This window comes from Pholcus phalangioides, unplaced genomic scaffold, assembly GCF_987345545.1.
Source record: "Pholcus phalangioides strain wild (caught in Gottingen) unplaced genomic scaffold, Ppha-v1.0 ptg000017l_1, whole genome shotgun sequence".
Taxonomy (NCBI): Eukaryota; Metazoa; Arthropoda; class Arachnida; order Araneae; family Pholcidae; genus Pholcus; species Pholcus phalangioides.
Window position 1 is genome coordinate 5,470,426 of NW_028301610.1, and position 15,392 is coordinate 5,485,817.

A 15,392-nucleotide genomic window follows, 5' to 3' on the forward strand; every position below is an offset into this window, starting at 1 on the left:
AATGACTCATAAAATGCAATAAACCTACGTTAGATATTATGCTAGGAATTTGTTATTTCAGTGTTATATTTTTGCGTACTACATTGCTAATAGCTCTTATCGATATGGCAGTATACTTATTGATTATACAGGGTGATTCAGAAAAGATGGGAAAACTTTAAGAGGTGATAGTACACACCAATACAAACAATTGTCATCAAAGAATGTATTATCTAACATGAAACGCAAACGCGCTTACGCGTTTGGAAACGACCGCTCCGCAGACGTTAAAATGGCATTCCTGTTTAAATTTATCGGAAGAAAAAGAAAAACATGCGTGAAAATATAATCTGGGGAAGAAAAAGAAACTGTATGCAAATCTGCGTCACAGTGAATAAAACGCGCGGACGGCAGTCCTGTGAAGTTATTCCCGCGTACAACTGTGTTCTAACAGTTGTAACGTGCGGGATAATGGCGCACTTCAGTAATACTGAAAAAGCAGGCACGCATTTCATTTACAGGAATTCATTAGTCCTTCCGTAAATGAAATGCATGTCTGCTTTTTTCAGTATTACTGAAGTGCGCCATTATCCCGTACATTACAACTATACAAAATACGGGACATTGCCAATTATTGCCAAAAACGACGCCAAAAGTAAACAAAGTTGCCAAATATTGGTGAAATTACGGAAAAATCACAATGGCGAAAAATGAAGCATCACTTCAAATTATAATGGATTAAAATTAATTCCACTAAAAAAAAAGTTCATCGAGACAAGACAAATATTGGAGATTAATATTCTTATTTATAGTTGTAATTATCATAATATAATTTATGAATTGAAAAATAATTTCAATCTTTGACTTCAATAACGAATAAAAATTCAAGTAGCATTCATGTAAAAGACGGGACGCTTTTATCAAAAAATTGGGGCGGACAGAAAAATAGCAGAACTGTCCTAGAAAATACGAGACGTATGGTCACACTATCACAAACACTGACGTCGCACTTCGACGTCATTCTGTATGTTTACTTATATTTGCTGCAGTCCAAATCACACATTAAAAAAGAAAGATGAAAACTCTAGTGCCAAACGTCGCGATTTTATTACGAGATTTGTTTGTTTTGTGGGGTTTTGATTTCTTAAGTATAACAGGGTTCAAATATTGATTGAATTCCAATTATATTCCGAGACATAAAAAGGAAAAAAATGAAACAGCGTGTGCGATGCTTACTTATGATTATTATATGATTTTTTTATTTTATTGTGATACATAATTAAAATACATAGAAAAAATATTGCACTATATTTTTATTAATACAATTAATTTCATGACCATTGTAATCCATACCTATGAAATTCACCATAATTTTCTAAAGTTTCGAGAAATACGAAATCGGAACAACTAACATATTGAACGGTAAGATAATCTTTTATTTATAGTGTTACTACGAATTAAATATTGCATTTTTCAAGTTTTTCTTTTCATGCATAATGGTATTGTATAATTTTTGTTTCATGAACTTCTTGATGAATTTCGCTCAAAAGAGAAAAAAAATATTTTTCTTCATTCTGAATTCATAAATATTATTAATATATCTAATCTATTAAATTTATATTTAAAAATACTATTAAATTAAAAATATTCATAATGAATTTACATAGCTACATCAGCTAACAAATGACTCAGCATATGAATTTTTTAGCTCATGAAGATTTTTTCAATTTTTCAGCCTCTGTTAACGAAGACGGGTTTGGCTAACAAAGATTTTTTTTATATGGATGCACATGCTAACATGACATTGTGAGCTGAATTATCGCATTGTTCCTGCCTATTTTCATCAGAATTAATGTCACCTGATCCCAATTAATTTATGTCCACAGAATTAAGTTATCCCAATTAATTTGTGTTTGAATCTCTCTCTTCACAAGTTTACCTTTACTTCTCTTTCAACAGTTTTTGAACCATTTCGTGTAAAATGAAGAATTGAGCCAAGAAAAAATACATAAAAAAAGGACTTAGAATTGAATGTTTTCAGTATACACGTGCTTTTGAGAAATCTGACTTAACTGAATGGTCCAGACATTCCAAGCGATCTTATCTTTTTCATCTGCATGTATCAAGATACAGATGAGTTGACCACATCTCATCAACTGGAATGAGTAGTAATAGTAATTTATAGTGTAAAATGAAAAGATATTTAGTTTTTCAACTTCAATGGAATGTGCACATAGTGTAAATTGTTATCGGATTATTGCATTCACTAGTAAAATGATGCACAATGGAAAGAATCTGTTATTTACTATTTTACCCATGGACAGAATTCCAGCTCAGAGGCCTAGATGATTCTTATAATTTTTTTGTACTTCCACACTATAAATTCACTGTGAAAGAGTCCCCTGGCCCCACCAAAGATCCCAGTCTAGGGACCCCTGCTGAATGATGTGGGTAGTCATTACTTTACCACATATCATGCTTTTTGGGTGAGTAAAAAACAAAATTCTGCAATTTATAAGCAGAGAAAATCTAGATCTTGAGTACCATGCACACACAAAATTGAAATCATGGACAAAGGAAATTTCTGTTAGAAATTATAAAATTTTATTGCTCAACTAATGAGTGTCGTTGTGTTTTTGACAAAATCAACTTATTCAGTGCGCAATGCGATCAGCATCAAAAAGCAGTCTTACTTACGTATTTTATATTGCTAAGGATTTTGTGGCTATTGGCGATTTTTTTCATTCCACATGCGCAATCTCCGTAGATTTATCAAGCGTATTATACTTCAAACCTTGTCAATTGACTGCCAAGGGAAAATGAAGCCACGAATTACAAGAGCTGAAAAATTCATAGCCAGTCTTCTTTTTAAAGTAACAAAAAACACTGTATAAGTTTTTGTCATAACAAACCCTTTGTCCAAAAAAAATTGGTATACAAGCAAGGGTTTATTGTAAAAAATAAATCAAAAAGACTGAATAGATACTGTTTTGAAAAGTTTCGGTAAATAAAAATAATTTTTGTTGATTTTTTCGTCGTCATTCTAGGTAATTCAAAATCCCCATCATTCTAGTGTTAAATTAATTCCCATTTTTCATTGGGTTTGTTTTTTAGTGAAATTTTTGTTTACATATTCGCTCATGCATATAAGATGACCTAGGTTTTTAAAGCACTGAAAATTGGTAAAAACCTTATCCTATACTCAAATAAGCAGTAATTTATAAAAGTATGAAGGTTAAATGTGTTAAAACAACCAATATTGCAACCTATGTCAGTGTTTTTTTACCTTTTGATTGCGATTTACCACAATAGATTACCATCCCAACTTGAATTGATTGTGGCACAACTTTTACTATACTGTGTTTTCTACTGTACTCTGAAAATGCTCAACTTATAAAGAAAAATATAAAAACCTAAATTTTTTAATGATATTGGTAAATGCACTCAAAAATTGATTATTTTCTCTTTAAAATATAAATACAAAACATATTTTAAGAAAAATTTACTAATGATATAGTAAACTAATGATTTTACTAATGACATAATAAACTAACGATTTTACTAATGATTAGCAATGATATTACTAATGATTATAACACTTGTTATAATGATCCTTGTCGTTCCACCAAAATTTGGTTGCTGACTCCTGGCTTACATATTCTCTGTTTAGCATTTGAGAAATTTTTGTTATTAATATTCTTATTTATGAATTTTGTTGTTATTTTGTTTTGATCTGTTTTGTAAGAATAATTTGTGTTGCTAAAACAGTAAAGAAGGTAAAACCAGAGGTGTATCATGGCAGCTACAGTGAACCTAACTTTCCGAAATCTCACAGATGTGTTTGTTTTAATGCGCAACAATTGCTTGCAAAATAAGAATATATTCTCTGAAAAGGTGAGTTAATCCTTGCAAAATCTCATGTCATTTTACATAGTTTCAATAATTTAATTTTTATATGGTTTTAATTAATTTCATAACCCAAAAATTTCCTCTATTAATGTACTTAATTTTCTACTAACATATCATATATTTAACATTTTATAGAAAATCTTAAATACTCACACACCATATTATATGACAATCATAAGTTTGTCAAATATCAGAGGAATTTTAAACATATTTTTATAAAAGCATTTAATATCTGAAATTTGATTTTTTTTACTTTAAAAAATGGATTTATCAAGTGATTGGCAGAAGAGAGGGTCACAGAGGGTGTGCATAGGTATCTTTACCCTCCTTCCTATGCCACATACTTTTTGTGGGGGGGGGGTTCGCCTATTCCCCTTCCCATACCTGCTTATGACTAGTATTATGAAGGTAAACTTTTACTAAATTGTAGTTTACAATTCCATAAGAGTTTTGAATGATTTCATTATATATATATTTCCATTAGATATTGGATGATAAAGTAGCACTGGTATCTGATGGAGATATTGAAAGGGGTCAATCATTTATGAGCAGCAATGATGCTCCACCATCTTGGTAAGTTTATCCAACTACATTGCTACTTTAACTGAACAATTCCGAATTTATCAAACATTTTTGTAGTTCTTTTCTTTCTTTAAATGTGCAGCGAAACCTCTCTACAATGATACTCAATATAATGATAAATCTCTCTATAACAATATTTTTTCAAGTCTTGTTTAGAATTGTCTTTACACTAATGCTAAACTGCTGCTTCTTGATATAATGATAATTCCCTGTGCAATGATATTTTTTCTTGGTTTGAGGAGTATCGTTATAACGAGGTTTCACTGTATTTAAAAAAATTGCTTTCACATGTGAAGGTAATTGGTAGGTTATTGTAACTCAGCCTTTTTTCACGTAATGCACCATTACTTTCCACCAGAAACTGCACAGGCAAGCCACCCAGGGCCGTAACTAGGATCTTTGCCACCCAGGCAAATATGATTTTGCCCCTCCCCCCACAACATTAAAATTAAATAATTTTGTAACAGTGTTCTTTGTTCCCACCTAAAACTGCTGTCCCCTAAATTTTGCCGCCTGGAGCAGTTGTAACCCCCCCCCCCCTCTAGTTCTGGCCCTGAACCCACCCAACCAGAGGTCCAAGTAGACTGGATGCTTGGTTCTCACAGAATAGGTCTTCCCTCCATCTATCTCCAGGTTTACTGTGAGACCCCCCCCCCCCCCCCTGCTTGAAGTAGTCATGCTAATTTGTTTAGAAAGTCTGCAGTTAAAAGTATTCGAACAGAAAATTTAAATTAAATAATTAAAATAAAAATTTTATACTCTTTATGATGAAAACTGAAAAGAGAGCATTCATTTTAAAATATTATAATACACTAATACATAATAATACAACCTTCTACTAATTCAATTTATTTTGCTTTCAACACTTTTTAATGACATCTATGGTTAAGTACTTAGAAATACTGAAAATAACTATTCTAGCAGTTGCATATCTCATAAGTTGTTTCACTATAGAAAAAACCTAATTTTAAAAATTTGTAACATGAGCCCCTTCTTCTAGACCAGTGGTTCTCAACCTTTTTTGACTCGTGGAGCCCATTTTGGTATATAATTTCTATGACTGAGCTCCGTAGACCTATTTTTTATTTATACATCGAAGTTACTGATTTATTTTTATTATTTAGAAATATTTATAATTACATTTTTCAAATTTACTGTTTTTTTTATATTTTCCTCAAGCGGCCACAGAGCCCCATGGGCTCCACGGAGAGAACTGCTTTTCTAGCCACTTCTGCGGTTGAGAACTGCTTTTCTAGACACTTCTGCGGTTGAGAACTGCTGTTCTAGACACTTCTTTAGTTATTTGGTTTTTAAATAATTAAAGCATATCTCATATAGCCATGAACTTCTATTGGGCCAGGGATCTCCCCTCCCCCACCACACATGATTTTTTAAGAGCCGCATTATGATGTATATTTTTTCATCGTTTATCTCATTGCCTATAATATATTCTCGGACAGCCAAATTTTCCTATCAAGCACATTTGGATGGGATAAAATGTCATCTGTGGCCTTACTGAATTATTGAAAAACACTTCTATACATACACTGATTGAAGCTCATTTGGCAAGAAATTTGTCAGGAACTTTTCATATTTAAAAATTCATGCCATGTGAAGTAATAGCTTGTATCTTAGAAAGAGGTAGACCAGTACTGTATTTATTTGCCAGCATTGTATTTATTTGCCAGCATTATACAGCTCTTTCTGTTCAATAAATTATTCATTGTTCTGAGAAATTATAATTTTTTTTCTGTACATGTTTGCTGATGATGAAAATTTTTTCTAATTGGATAATTCTTTCACAGTGCATAGATTTTTTTTTAGTCAAAGAATTTATTTTCATGAAGAAAATTGTTTATTTAAAAGTATTGCAAAATAGCATTGTATATTCTCAATTATCTGTATTTTAGCTACGATAATATTATTCTCGGACAATTTTTAATTTCAGGGCTGAAGGAATTGAAGATGTGAGTATTCAGTCACCCAAGTTTTTCCCACAATAGAGTTTCAACCCCTTTTTGAAAATTCTTCAATAGTGAAATACATTTATTTTAGTATAATTGTGAAATAATCTCAAACTGATTTTTTATCTAAGCATATGAAATGTTAATGAGCATCAACTAGACCAGTGGTGCGCAATCTTTTTGAGGTGCGACCCCCCTTTTGGCCAAAAAATGTATCTCGACCCCTAAATAAGCTGACCATGTGTCCCAGTTTTCCGGGACATTCCTATTTTTTGCCAGTAGACATGCTGTTCTGAAAGCTCTTTTCAGAACACTTGTTTCAATTTTAATTAGGTGGTATTGACTTCTGAAGATATTCATTTTTTTTAATATCATATAAATATTTACTTTGTTTTTTAATGTACTTTGTGTCCCTTATGCAAGGTGAAATTGTAGCGAGGTGTATGGTCCTTGATTTTTGTATACATGGTGATTAAGGGTGATCCAATTCCAAAATGATTCTACACTTGAAATTGACCATTAACAAAAATTGTTCAGGAAACGTAGACACATTTTCCCCTGTATATTCGCATATTATTTATCATTCTATTCTGTGTTTTTAATTTTCAAGAAATATACAATTTTGAAATTGGATGATTCTCACCCTGTAAAAGTAATAACTTGATATTGTCTGCTTCATGCCAGAAGCACGAATGTACAAATTTTCCATTTTTTATCTGCTGTTTGGATACCTTATTTTGCTATCTAAGTTGTGCCTGAAACGTGAATGTGTATCCCTATTGAAACACACGTTCAAACATTTTAGGAAAATAAACTTCCATAGAGTATCATGGGTAGAGTAAACATTCAAACGTCATTTCCCACGTTCTTTTTTTGCAAAGACGTTGCACATTAGTGATTCTGGTATGACAGAGCTGATAAACTGATTATTGTGCAAGTAGAATATGATAAAATTACATTGTATGATATATGTTAATTAGCTCAGCTGAACAAAGGCATTCTTTAGTTTTGACATTTTTAAATGAAAATCAATTTCTTATTTGGAAGTTTTTATTTTGGAGAATCTTTTGCGACGCACGGTTTGCGCACCTCTGAACTAGACCATATATATCTGTGTTTTGTCTGTTTAATATACAGTCCCTGCTTGGTTTTATGAACCTCCAATTTACAAACTATTTTGTTTTTGCAAACTAGTGCTCCAGTCCCAAACAATATCCCTTTCAGACTCAAGAATTCTTTTTTTTTCAAGATTTTTTTTGCATTATTCATACTCAGCAAATATATATATATATTTTTAATTTTTTTTTTGTCAAATTTTTCTGAGTATTTTCTCCTGGAAGTCATCTTGAAAAAACATAAAGTTCAACTTTATGTTTATCCTGCCATCTGATGAAAGCTCCCAAAGTTCATATTCACCCATGGGCGGAGATACGGGGGGCGAGTGGGGAGCTTTGCCCCCCCCCCCCAGTGTCAAAGGTGGAGTCGACTGATCTAATGTATATATGAATTTACATTATCATCGTGCCCCCCCCCCCAGACTTCCAAGTCTATCTCTGCCTATGTATTCACCATATTTCTAACTCAAAACACACAATTTCCAAGTCAGGACTTAACTCCTTGAGATTGAAAAAAAATCTACAGTGAGAAAAAGCAGCCACCTCGTTTGTGGCTACAGGGTCTGAAAGGACCATGCTATTTCTTTGAAACACTACAACCATTTACTTATTTTTTTTCAATTTTATAAACTCATTGTTCAAATCTGTTTGACTTTATAAAAGCAAGCTTTGACTGTATATTTTTTATACAGGGTGTTCAAACTACTGCCAAAACGAGAGGGTTAATAGTGCACATCAAGACAAGCAATTTTTGTGGTGGATAGGTCACAAATTAATTTTTTGATCAGCACATATTAACATGCAATTCAAGCTACTAGGACCACTAGTTCCTAAAGTAATGCTAATAGTGAGTGGAAAAAATATTTTCCTGCACAGATGCATACATAATACCATTAGAGTGAAAAAGAAGCAATATTTTTCCTGTCTGTATTTGCCTTTGACTGGAAAGAAGAGTTTTTCCTCATCATGTATGAAAACTACTCCCTACAGAAACTAAATTTTTTTGTGGCTCTTCGGGAGGTGAGCAATGTTGCTATATTTTGACTACTTCTAAAGTGGGATCATGCATGTATTCCTCTTAATAAATGAGTTTCAACCTTGGGTTCTGTTACAAAAATTGTTAGTCTTGACCTTTCATTTTGGTGGTAGCTCTGAAATGCCCTGTATAATACATTCAGATATAGTCTCTTAAACAAAGTAAGTGGGTTTTACATCTTCTGTTACTACCATATTTATTCAGTTACATTTTTATATAGTCCTTTGCTAATAAGTACTTGAAAGCACTGTCGTATAAAAATTATTTTTTCTTTAATTTTAGGTTCAGTATGAGATGAGTCGTGTGGCACAAAAGTGTAAGCAAATATTTCATGTATTCAGGTTGGATAAAATCAGACCAACAATAATTACAAATCTAAAGTTATAATATCAAGTAATAAATATTTTGACTGATTTACCTATCAAATTTGGAAAAATCACCATGATTTAGCGCATCATTTGTTAATATTTCATGAAAAATGCATAGTCAAACATCACATGGAATCTTTGTTATGTACGTATTATTGTATGTAATTCCTGAGTTTCTGTTGCTATAACTTATCAAAGGTGTTTTTTTCAATTATTTCAGTGCAAGAGCTAAAAGTTCTCCATGAGAAACATCTTACGCGCCCATCTCTTGATGACGTTATGCAAGAAGAAAAAGATATTGATATTATTACTCAAGATATTACAAGAGTAAGTGAGTGGCGATGTACAGAAAAGCAACTTTCGAAAAATACCTTAATGAATGTGAAATTCTTGAAAGCTAATAGAATTTTTGATAGAGAAATATCATTTCTGCAATGTTCAAATGTCATCTGGAGTGAGTCATGAAGATGCTGACTTGACGCTTCAAATATTACATTGTAATGAACTTTTGATTTAGAGCTATTAAAGATTTGTTTCTGTAATATCCCAAAAATATGAGAGGGTTTCTTATACATGGATAGTATTATAGATATATCTTTTCAACTTTTTTCTAAATTTTATCTCTAGGAGGTGCTGTGTAATTACCATATAGTTACAATCGTAAAAGTTACATTGAAAAGTAACGTGAAACTTTTTTTGATTAAGGAACTGATATATTTCTTCTCAAGAATTTAACACAATGTTATTATTGAATTAATTTTATATTCACATTACTTTTATAATGCTGTTTTATAAAATAATTTTTCAGTCATATTTCATTATGAAGTGCTGAAATTATTCCCCCCGAACCAAATTCAGATATGTTCATACCCAAAACCATGGCAAATTATTTTGATTCTTCCTTTGCATCTTATAGTATACTTTTCTATATTATTCTGATGAGATATATCTATAAGCTTGATCATGGCTCTAGCATTCTGTGAAGGTCAGGAGGGGAAAGACTCCCCCCTCATTTTTTTTTCTTGGCAAATTGATTTTCTGGTTAATTCAGTGTATAGATATTTTTAAATAAGGTAGGCCTATTTTTTAAGCAATTTTGTTTTAGCAATGAGCCTTTCAGGCTAAACTCCAGTCAGTCCCTCTGTTGTGAAAACTATGAGCTTAATTCAACAACAATATGTTAAACTATTTTTTATTGATTGATTATCATTATTCTTTTGCTTATAGATGTTTAATCATTGTAAAAAAGTCATCCAGCAAATTCAACATAGAAGTTTTGGAGCTTCACAACATGAGCAACAGATTAGTAAAAATGTCATCAACTCTTTGGTGTCTTCGTTACAGGAACTATCTTCATCATTTTATTCCGCGCAGCATTTGCACTTAAAAAGTATGGAACACTCTGATATTTATGTGTGTGTGTGTTATTTTTGATAAATTTTTGAAGTTTTATTTATTTTTTATTTAATAATTCACACTCTTTCTGTTTTTTATGTGTAAAATTAATAAAATTATTTTTCAGTTGTTTTACAATTAATGTATCAAGGATTTAATAATTTTTTTTATAAATTCTTAATATTGCTCTTATAAAACATGATTAGTGGGAACGCAATACTTTTTGTAGTAGTTAAGTAGTTATCACTATTTGCTTGCAAAGCTATCACAGAAAGGTGGGGAGCCCCTTCCACATTGCAATTAAAAAATTATGATAATGGAAGTGGAAAAATAATATTGAGAAGTATTTTGCTCACCTAACATTAATGGGTTCATATTCAAATATTTCGAAACTGTTTGGGAGATAAGATGGGAAAATGAAACTGTTTTTATATTTTGGTTTAATATTTGAATAGTTAATTTATTGTTAAATATTTAATCAATCCTCTCTGCTTCTCTGGAAGAGGTTTCTTGTATCCCCTACCCCAACCCATCAGTGTGCCCCAATCAAATGTAGGTTCTGTGTATGGCTCTGCTCACTCAAATGTAATTGTTCTTTATTGTCACCATAATTTAATATTGTCTATTATTTATATATAAAGGAATGTTTTGTTGTATTAACAAAAAAAAAAAACAAAGTCAAATATATCCCACCATATATGCCAGACCTTCTTCGACTCAGTTGTTAAGCAATAAATCCAATGGACATAGCAAAATAGAGCAAACAAGTATGCCAGTAATTTTCCATTTATTTGCTGTTTTTGTTGAATTTAATGTTTTAAAACTTGGTAAGTTTGAATCTTCCCAAGATTAAATAAGCATGGGATGTGTAAAATATAATCTTAAAGTTAGATGCTTGTGGGTGAAATTCATTTGAAGTGTGTTATTCATTATTGGGGGGCTTTCTAATATCATAGTATTCAATTTTGAATAGTTTTTGCCATTTGTATTTTCAATTATTGAAACCCTACAGTGTGCTTCATATTTAATAAGCTTGTATGAATGTATGCAGATTGGGAATTTATGAAAAGTAGCTTTCTTCATTGGAAATGATGCTGGAAGTAGTGTATTCAAAATTTCAAAAATTAAAAACAATTTGTAGATTGAATTGTTGAGTTTTTTATTAACCAGTCATCTGGCTATAGTGGAATAGCATGTCACATCAAAATTGTCTGTCTATTTATTTCAATTTAGAAAACTAATTAGTAATTACTTCAATTATTATTATTATTTATTTATTTATTATTTTTTTTGATAATTTTAAAAAACAGAAAAGCACATGATGAACTCAGTTTCAATGTATTCATAAAAATTTTTAATCAAAAAATATATTTTATTAACCTCAAACTTACAAAAAAAGGAAGAAAAGGGAAAAAAGGAGAAATTAATTGGCCAGATGACTGGTTCAGTTAAAAAAGAATAGAGATATTTGTTGAATAAATATAGGGGAAATAAGTTGACAAAAAATTTGAAGGAATGGAAAAGGAGAATGAAATTACAAATTATTCTAATTATCTACTTGTTAATGTATTTATTTCCTAACTAATTTAATTTTTCTTCTGATTATTTTCATAGAATTACGTTTTAGAGAAGAAAAATCGCAGCAGTTTTTTGGATGTCATCAAATTGACCTAAATCCAGATAATTGTGTTGATATTACTAATGATTATAGTCTTGATGATAATGTCAATGAGGTAAAAAAATTTGTTGTCAAAAAGTATTTTCACAGATTTTCAGATTCTTAAAAATATATATAAATTCAAGTACATGAATGTAAAGTTGAATACAGTTGTCCAATCACACCAATACCAGTATCATAGGCAGCCGAAATATGCAGTGTGATATATATATATATATATATTATATTTTATGTTGAAATTTGATATAAACACCTGATATAGTAGAAAGTTTAAATTTGATGATGACGTTATACATTTTAGATTAGAATCAGCACATAGCTGACCGATGATGACAATAAAAATTTGAATGCAAAATTTTGAAGGGATAGTTACAAGCAGAGAATATTTATATCCACAAAGTTGAAAATCAAAGCTAGCACCTGAGCTCTTATTGGGGAAAACACCCAATGCGCTGGCAAAAATGTTTCTGAGAGCAGCACTTTGGCAATGCTAAAAAAACACTCTACCCCCCCCCCCCAATGTTTCTTCCATATGATACTTTGGATGCCCAGCAACACAGACATTAGAGATTTGAATGAAGAATATAATGAATTTAAATCAAAATATTCAGTTCAGTTAAAGATTATATGATAAATGCAGTTCAAAAAACAATAATGCAGTAGTTGAAATTATGTACCATATGAGGTTTAGGCTTAGCAGAATACCCAAGAAGAGCTCTGTGCAAGTATGTCTCTGTGTATATAAAGTTTGCCTATGATCATATTTTTTTATAAATAAGAAAGAATGATGACATTTGATACATAAATTTTCTAAATTTTAAGCCTTGGCTATAAAAAAAATCAACTATGTCTTGTATCAGATGCCTTGTTTTTTTAAATGAGATAGTGTAACTCATCCTATTTAATCTTGGTTTATGACTGTGATCAAAGCCATCTGACAGGTACTCACCAAAAATGTGTGTGGGGTTAATATGCTGCTCAAAAAAAATGCTCAGAGTTAAAATGGCAATGAATTGTATTTTCAGTATTTTGTCAAATTGACTTGCTTTTGTTATCATTGTTGCAAAATAATAAAATGATATACTAATTTTTTTTTTTTTTCTTTTGAACGTCACTTGAAAAAAAACTGATTTTTTTAAAATCGAGTAATTTATCATATTTTTGCTAATTTGGTTACATGTTTGATTTATCCAGTTGTTATTGAATCTGGCTTCACAACAGACAGTAGCTGAGAAAAATAATGTTCTATTGGAACAGCGTGAACGTGAAATAAGACAGGTTGTGCATTCATTGGCAGAACTGAATGACATATTCAGAGAATTATCTTCTATGGTAGTTGATCAAGTAAGATATGTCGTCTCTAAAAATTTTCAAGTGGTTTTTCTTCTATGTTCTAGAATTATTTCATATAGAATTTAATAATGTAATATTATCTGAAAAATAGGAGAAATTAATATGATTTTGCACTGCTTTTATTTGTTATTTATATGTTTCTATTTGTAGAACACATTCAATTCCAAAAATTGTATCTATGATGTGAAGATATTGAAATAATATATAAGATGAGGAATGTATATTCACACAATTTAATATATAAATTAATTTTGAAATAGTTTTATAATTTGAGTATTTTGAGTTCTGAGTTAATGGTAATGCAAATGAAAAGCAGAGAATTTGCCTTATATTAATTATAACAAATGTTTCAATAATATCTGTGTTTGATTCAATACTCAACTATGAAATGCTTATTGTTTTTCTTTTTTTAAATTAAAAAATAAACATTTGCTGTGTAAGTGTAATGTCTCTCTACAAAAATTGGCAACTCATTTAATGTAATCTTTTTTCTGTTTTTAACATAATACAAATATTAATTTTTTTCTTATGATATTGTTTCTTTTCATATTATTATTTTTAGGGGTCTGTGCTGGACAGAATCGATTATAATTTGGAAAAAGTTCAAACACATGTTAATGGAGGTTTAAGAGAGTTAAAGAAAGCCGAGAACATGCATAAGAAAAATCGTAAAATGTTCTGCATCATTTTGATGGCATCTGCTACAATTATATTAATTACTATTTTAGTTTTTGTTAAAGCTTAGTTTTTTTCTATTTATATTTATCTTTCAAATCCAATAACTTCTATTGATCTTTTCTTGAAATTATTCAGATGAAGTTATGTAAATATTTTCTTTTTCTTTCTGTATATATTCAAAATTATGACATTTCTGGCATTTTTATATTATTTACAAGCTCATCACCTGTACAGATTTTTTTTATTTGTAGCTTTTTTTTCAAAAAAAATTACTAAAATGGTTTTAATTGAAAAACTGTTTTTTGTCTGTGTATGTATATATATGTTTCAGTTCATTGTAACATTGAAATTAATAAAATTCATATAATGGAAAGCATTGCTTTAAAATTAATAACATTTATTGATTATGCATTAATATGGCTGGGCTTACTATAATTGAAGGTATCAAAAAAGATGGACATTAACGTGGCCACTATTGGGAAGTGGCTGTTACATTTCTGAAAAAAAAAACTAAAATGTTTTGCTCTATTTAACATGTAAAATGATAATCTGTTCTGTAATTGATTACAATAATTATATAATTGATTACATTAGAAGGTGTGATTATATTGACACTGTCATAGGCGGAGATAGACTTGAAAATCTGGGAGGGCAGGGTCATTATTCCTGGGGGGGGGGCACGATGATGATGACGTCAATTCATATATATTCATTAGATCAGTCGACTTCACCTTTGATGCTGGGAGGGCAATGCTCCCCCATGCCCTGCCCGTGGACACTGTACTATTATAATAAAATTGATTAATCGAGAGAGAGAGACAGGGCTGGCAACTTGAGAGGACCAGAGGGGAGAAGCCAAAATGTGTGCATGCCGACCAAGCATCTAGTTGCAGCCTCGTTAACCGATATTCAGCCCTATTTTGGCATATTAAAATTCAGGCTTGCAGTGCAACACAACAGAAACGACTGGTGAGAAAAAGTGATATGTACAAAGACGGTATACCAGCAACCCCCAAAATAGTTATTTATTCCCACTCATGATCAAACCATACATGCGGGTCAAATGTGACACTCTGAGTCATCTGATGTGGCCCGAAATCTCAAACCTAATTTTGTAAGAATGAACTAAGCAGCACATTTACAGATCACTTTTCACATTTACAGAGTGACCTCGGGTACTGTCTCTAGATCACTTAAGTGACCCATGGCACATTTATAGGTCACATCTAGCATTTATACCAAGGAAAAGAAAGCATACATAATCCCCCCATAGAGTTCAGGGGGAATATATATAAATCAGCTTGAAAATTATTTTTCTCAGTGATATATATGCAT

General features: G+C 30.9%; 1 protein-coding gene across 5 annotated transcripts; it reads left to right on the forward strand.

Annotated features, from left to right (window-relative positions):
- Positions 1-1,043: 1,043 nt before the first annotated feature.
- On the forward strand, positions 1,044-14,427 carry Syx16 (syntaxin 16). Of its 5 annotated transcripts, none has more exons than XM_089246254.1 (11): positions 1,090-1,401; positions 1,715-2,465; positions 3,748-3,873; positions 4,373-4,461; positions 6,419-6,437; positions 8,868-8,901; positions 9,174-9,280; positions 10,181-10,343; positions 11,963-12,081; positions 13,221-13,370; positions 13,942-14,427. In XM_089246254.1, exons 3-11 carry the CDS (start codon positions 3,775-3,777, stop codon positions 14,122-14,124), a joined length of 963 nt encoding a protein of 320 aa, XP_089102380.1. In that variant the 5' UTR covers positions 1,090-1,401; positions 1,715-2,465; positions 3,748-3,774; the 3' UTR covers positions 14,125-14,427. The 5 variants fall into 5 exon arrangements, with proteins under 5 accessions (XP_089102383.1, XP_089102379.1, XP_089102380.1 ...); XM_089246255.1 differs by having other exon boundaries at positions 1,312-1,401; positions 1,715-1,785; XM_089246253.1 differs by lacking the exon at positions 1,715-2,465 and having other exon boundaries at positions 1,081-1,401.
- The last annotated feature ends 965 nt before the right edge of the window (positions 14,428-15,392 follow it).

Bases quoted from the DNA above. Each gene is read 5' to 3' on its own strand.
- Syx16 (XM_089246253.1), top strand. From the start codon at position 3,775: ATGGCAGCTACAGTGAACCTAACTTTCCGAAATCTCACAGATGTGTTT. The intron at 3,874-4,372 runs GTGAGTTAATCC...TATTTCCATTAG, and splicing joins AGAATATATTCTCTGAAAAG to ATATTGGATGATAAAGTAGC. The intron at 12,082-13,220 runs GTAAAAAAATTT...TGATTTATCCAG, and splicing joins TTGATGATAATGTCAATGAG to TTGTTATTGAATCTGGCTTC.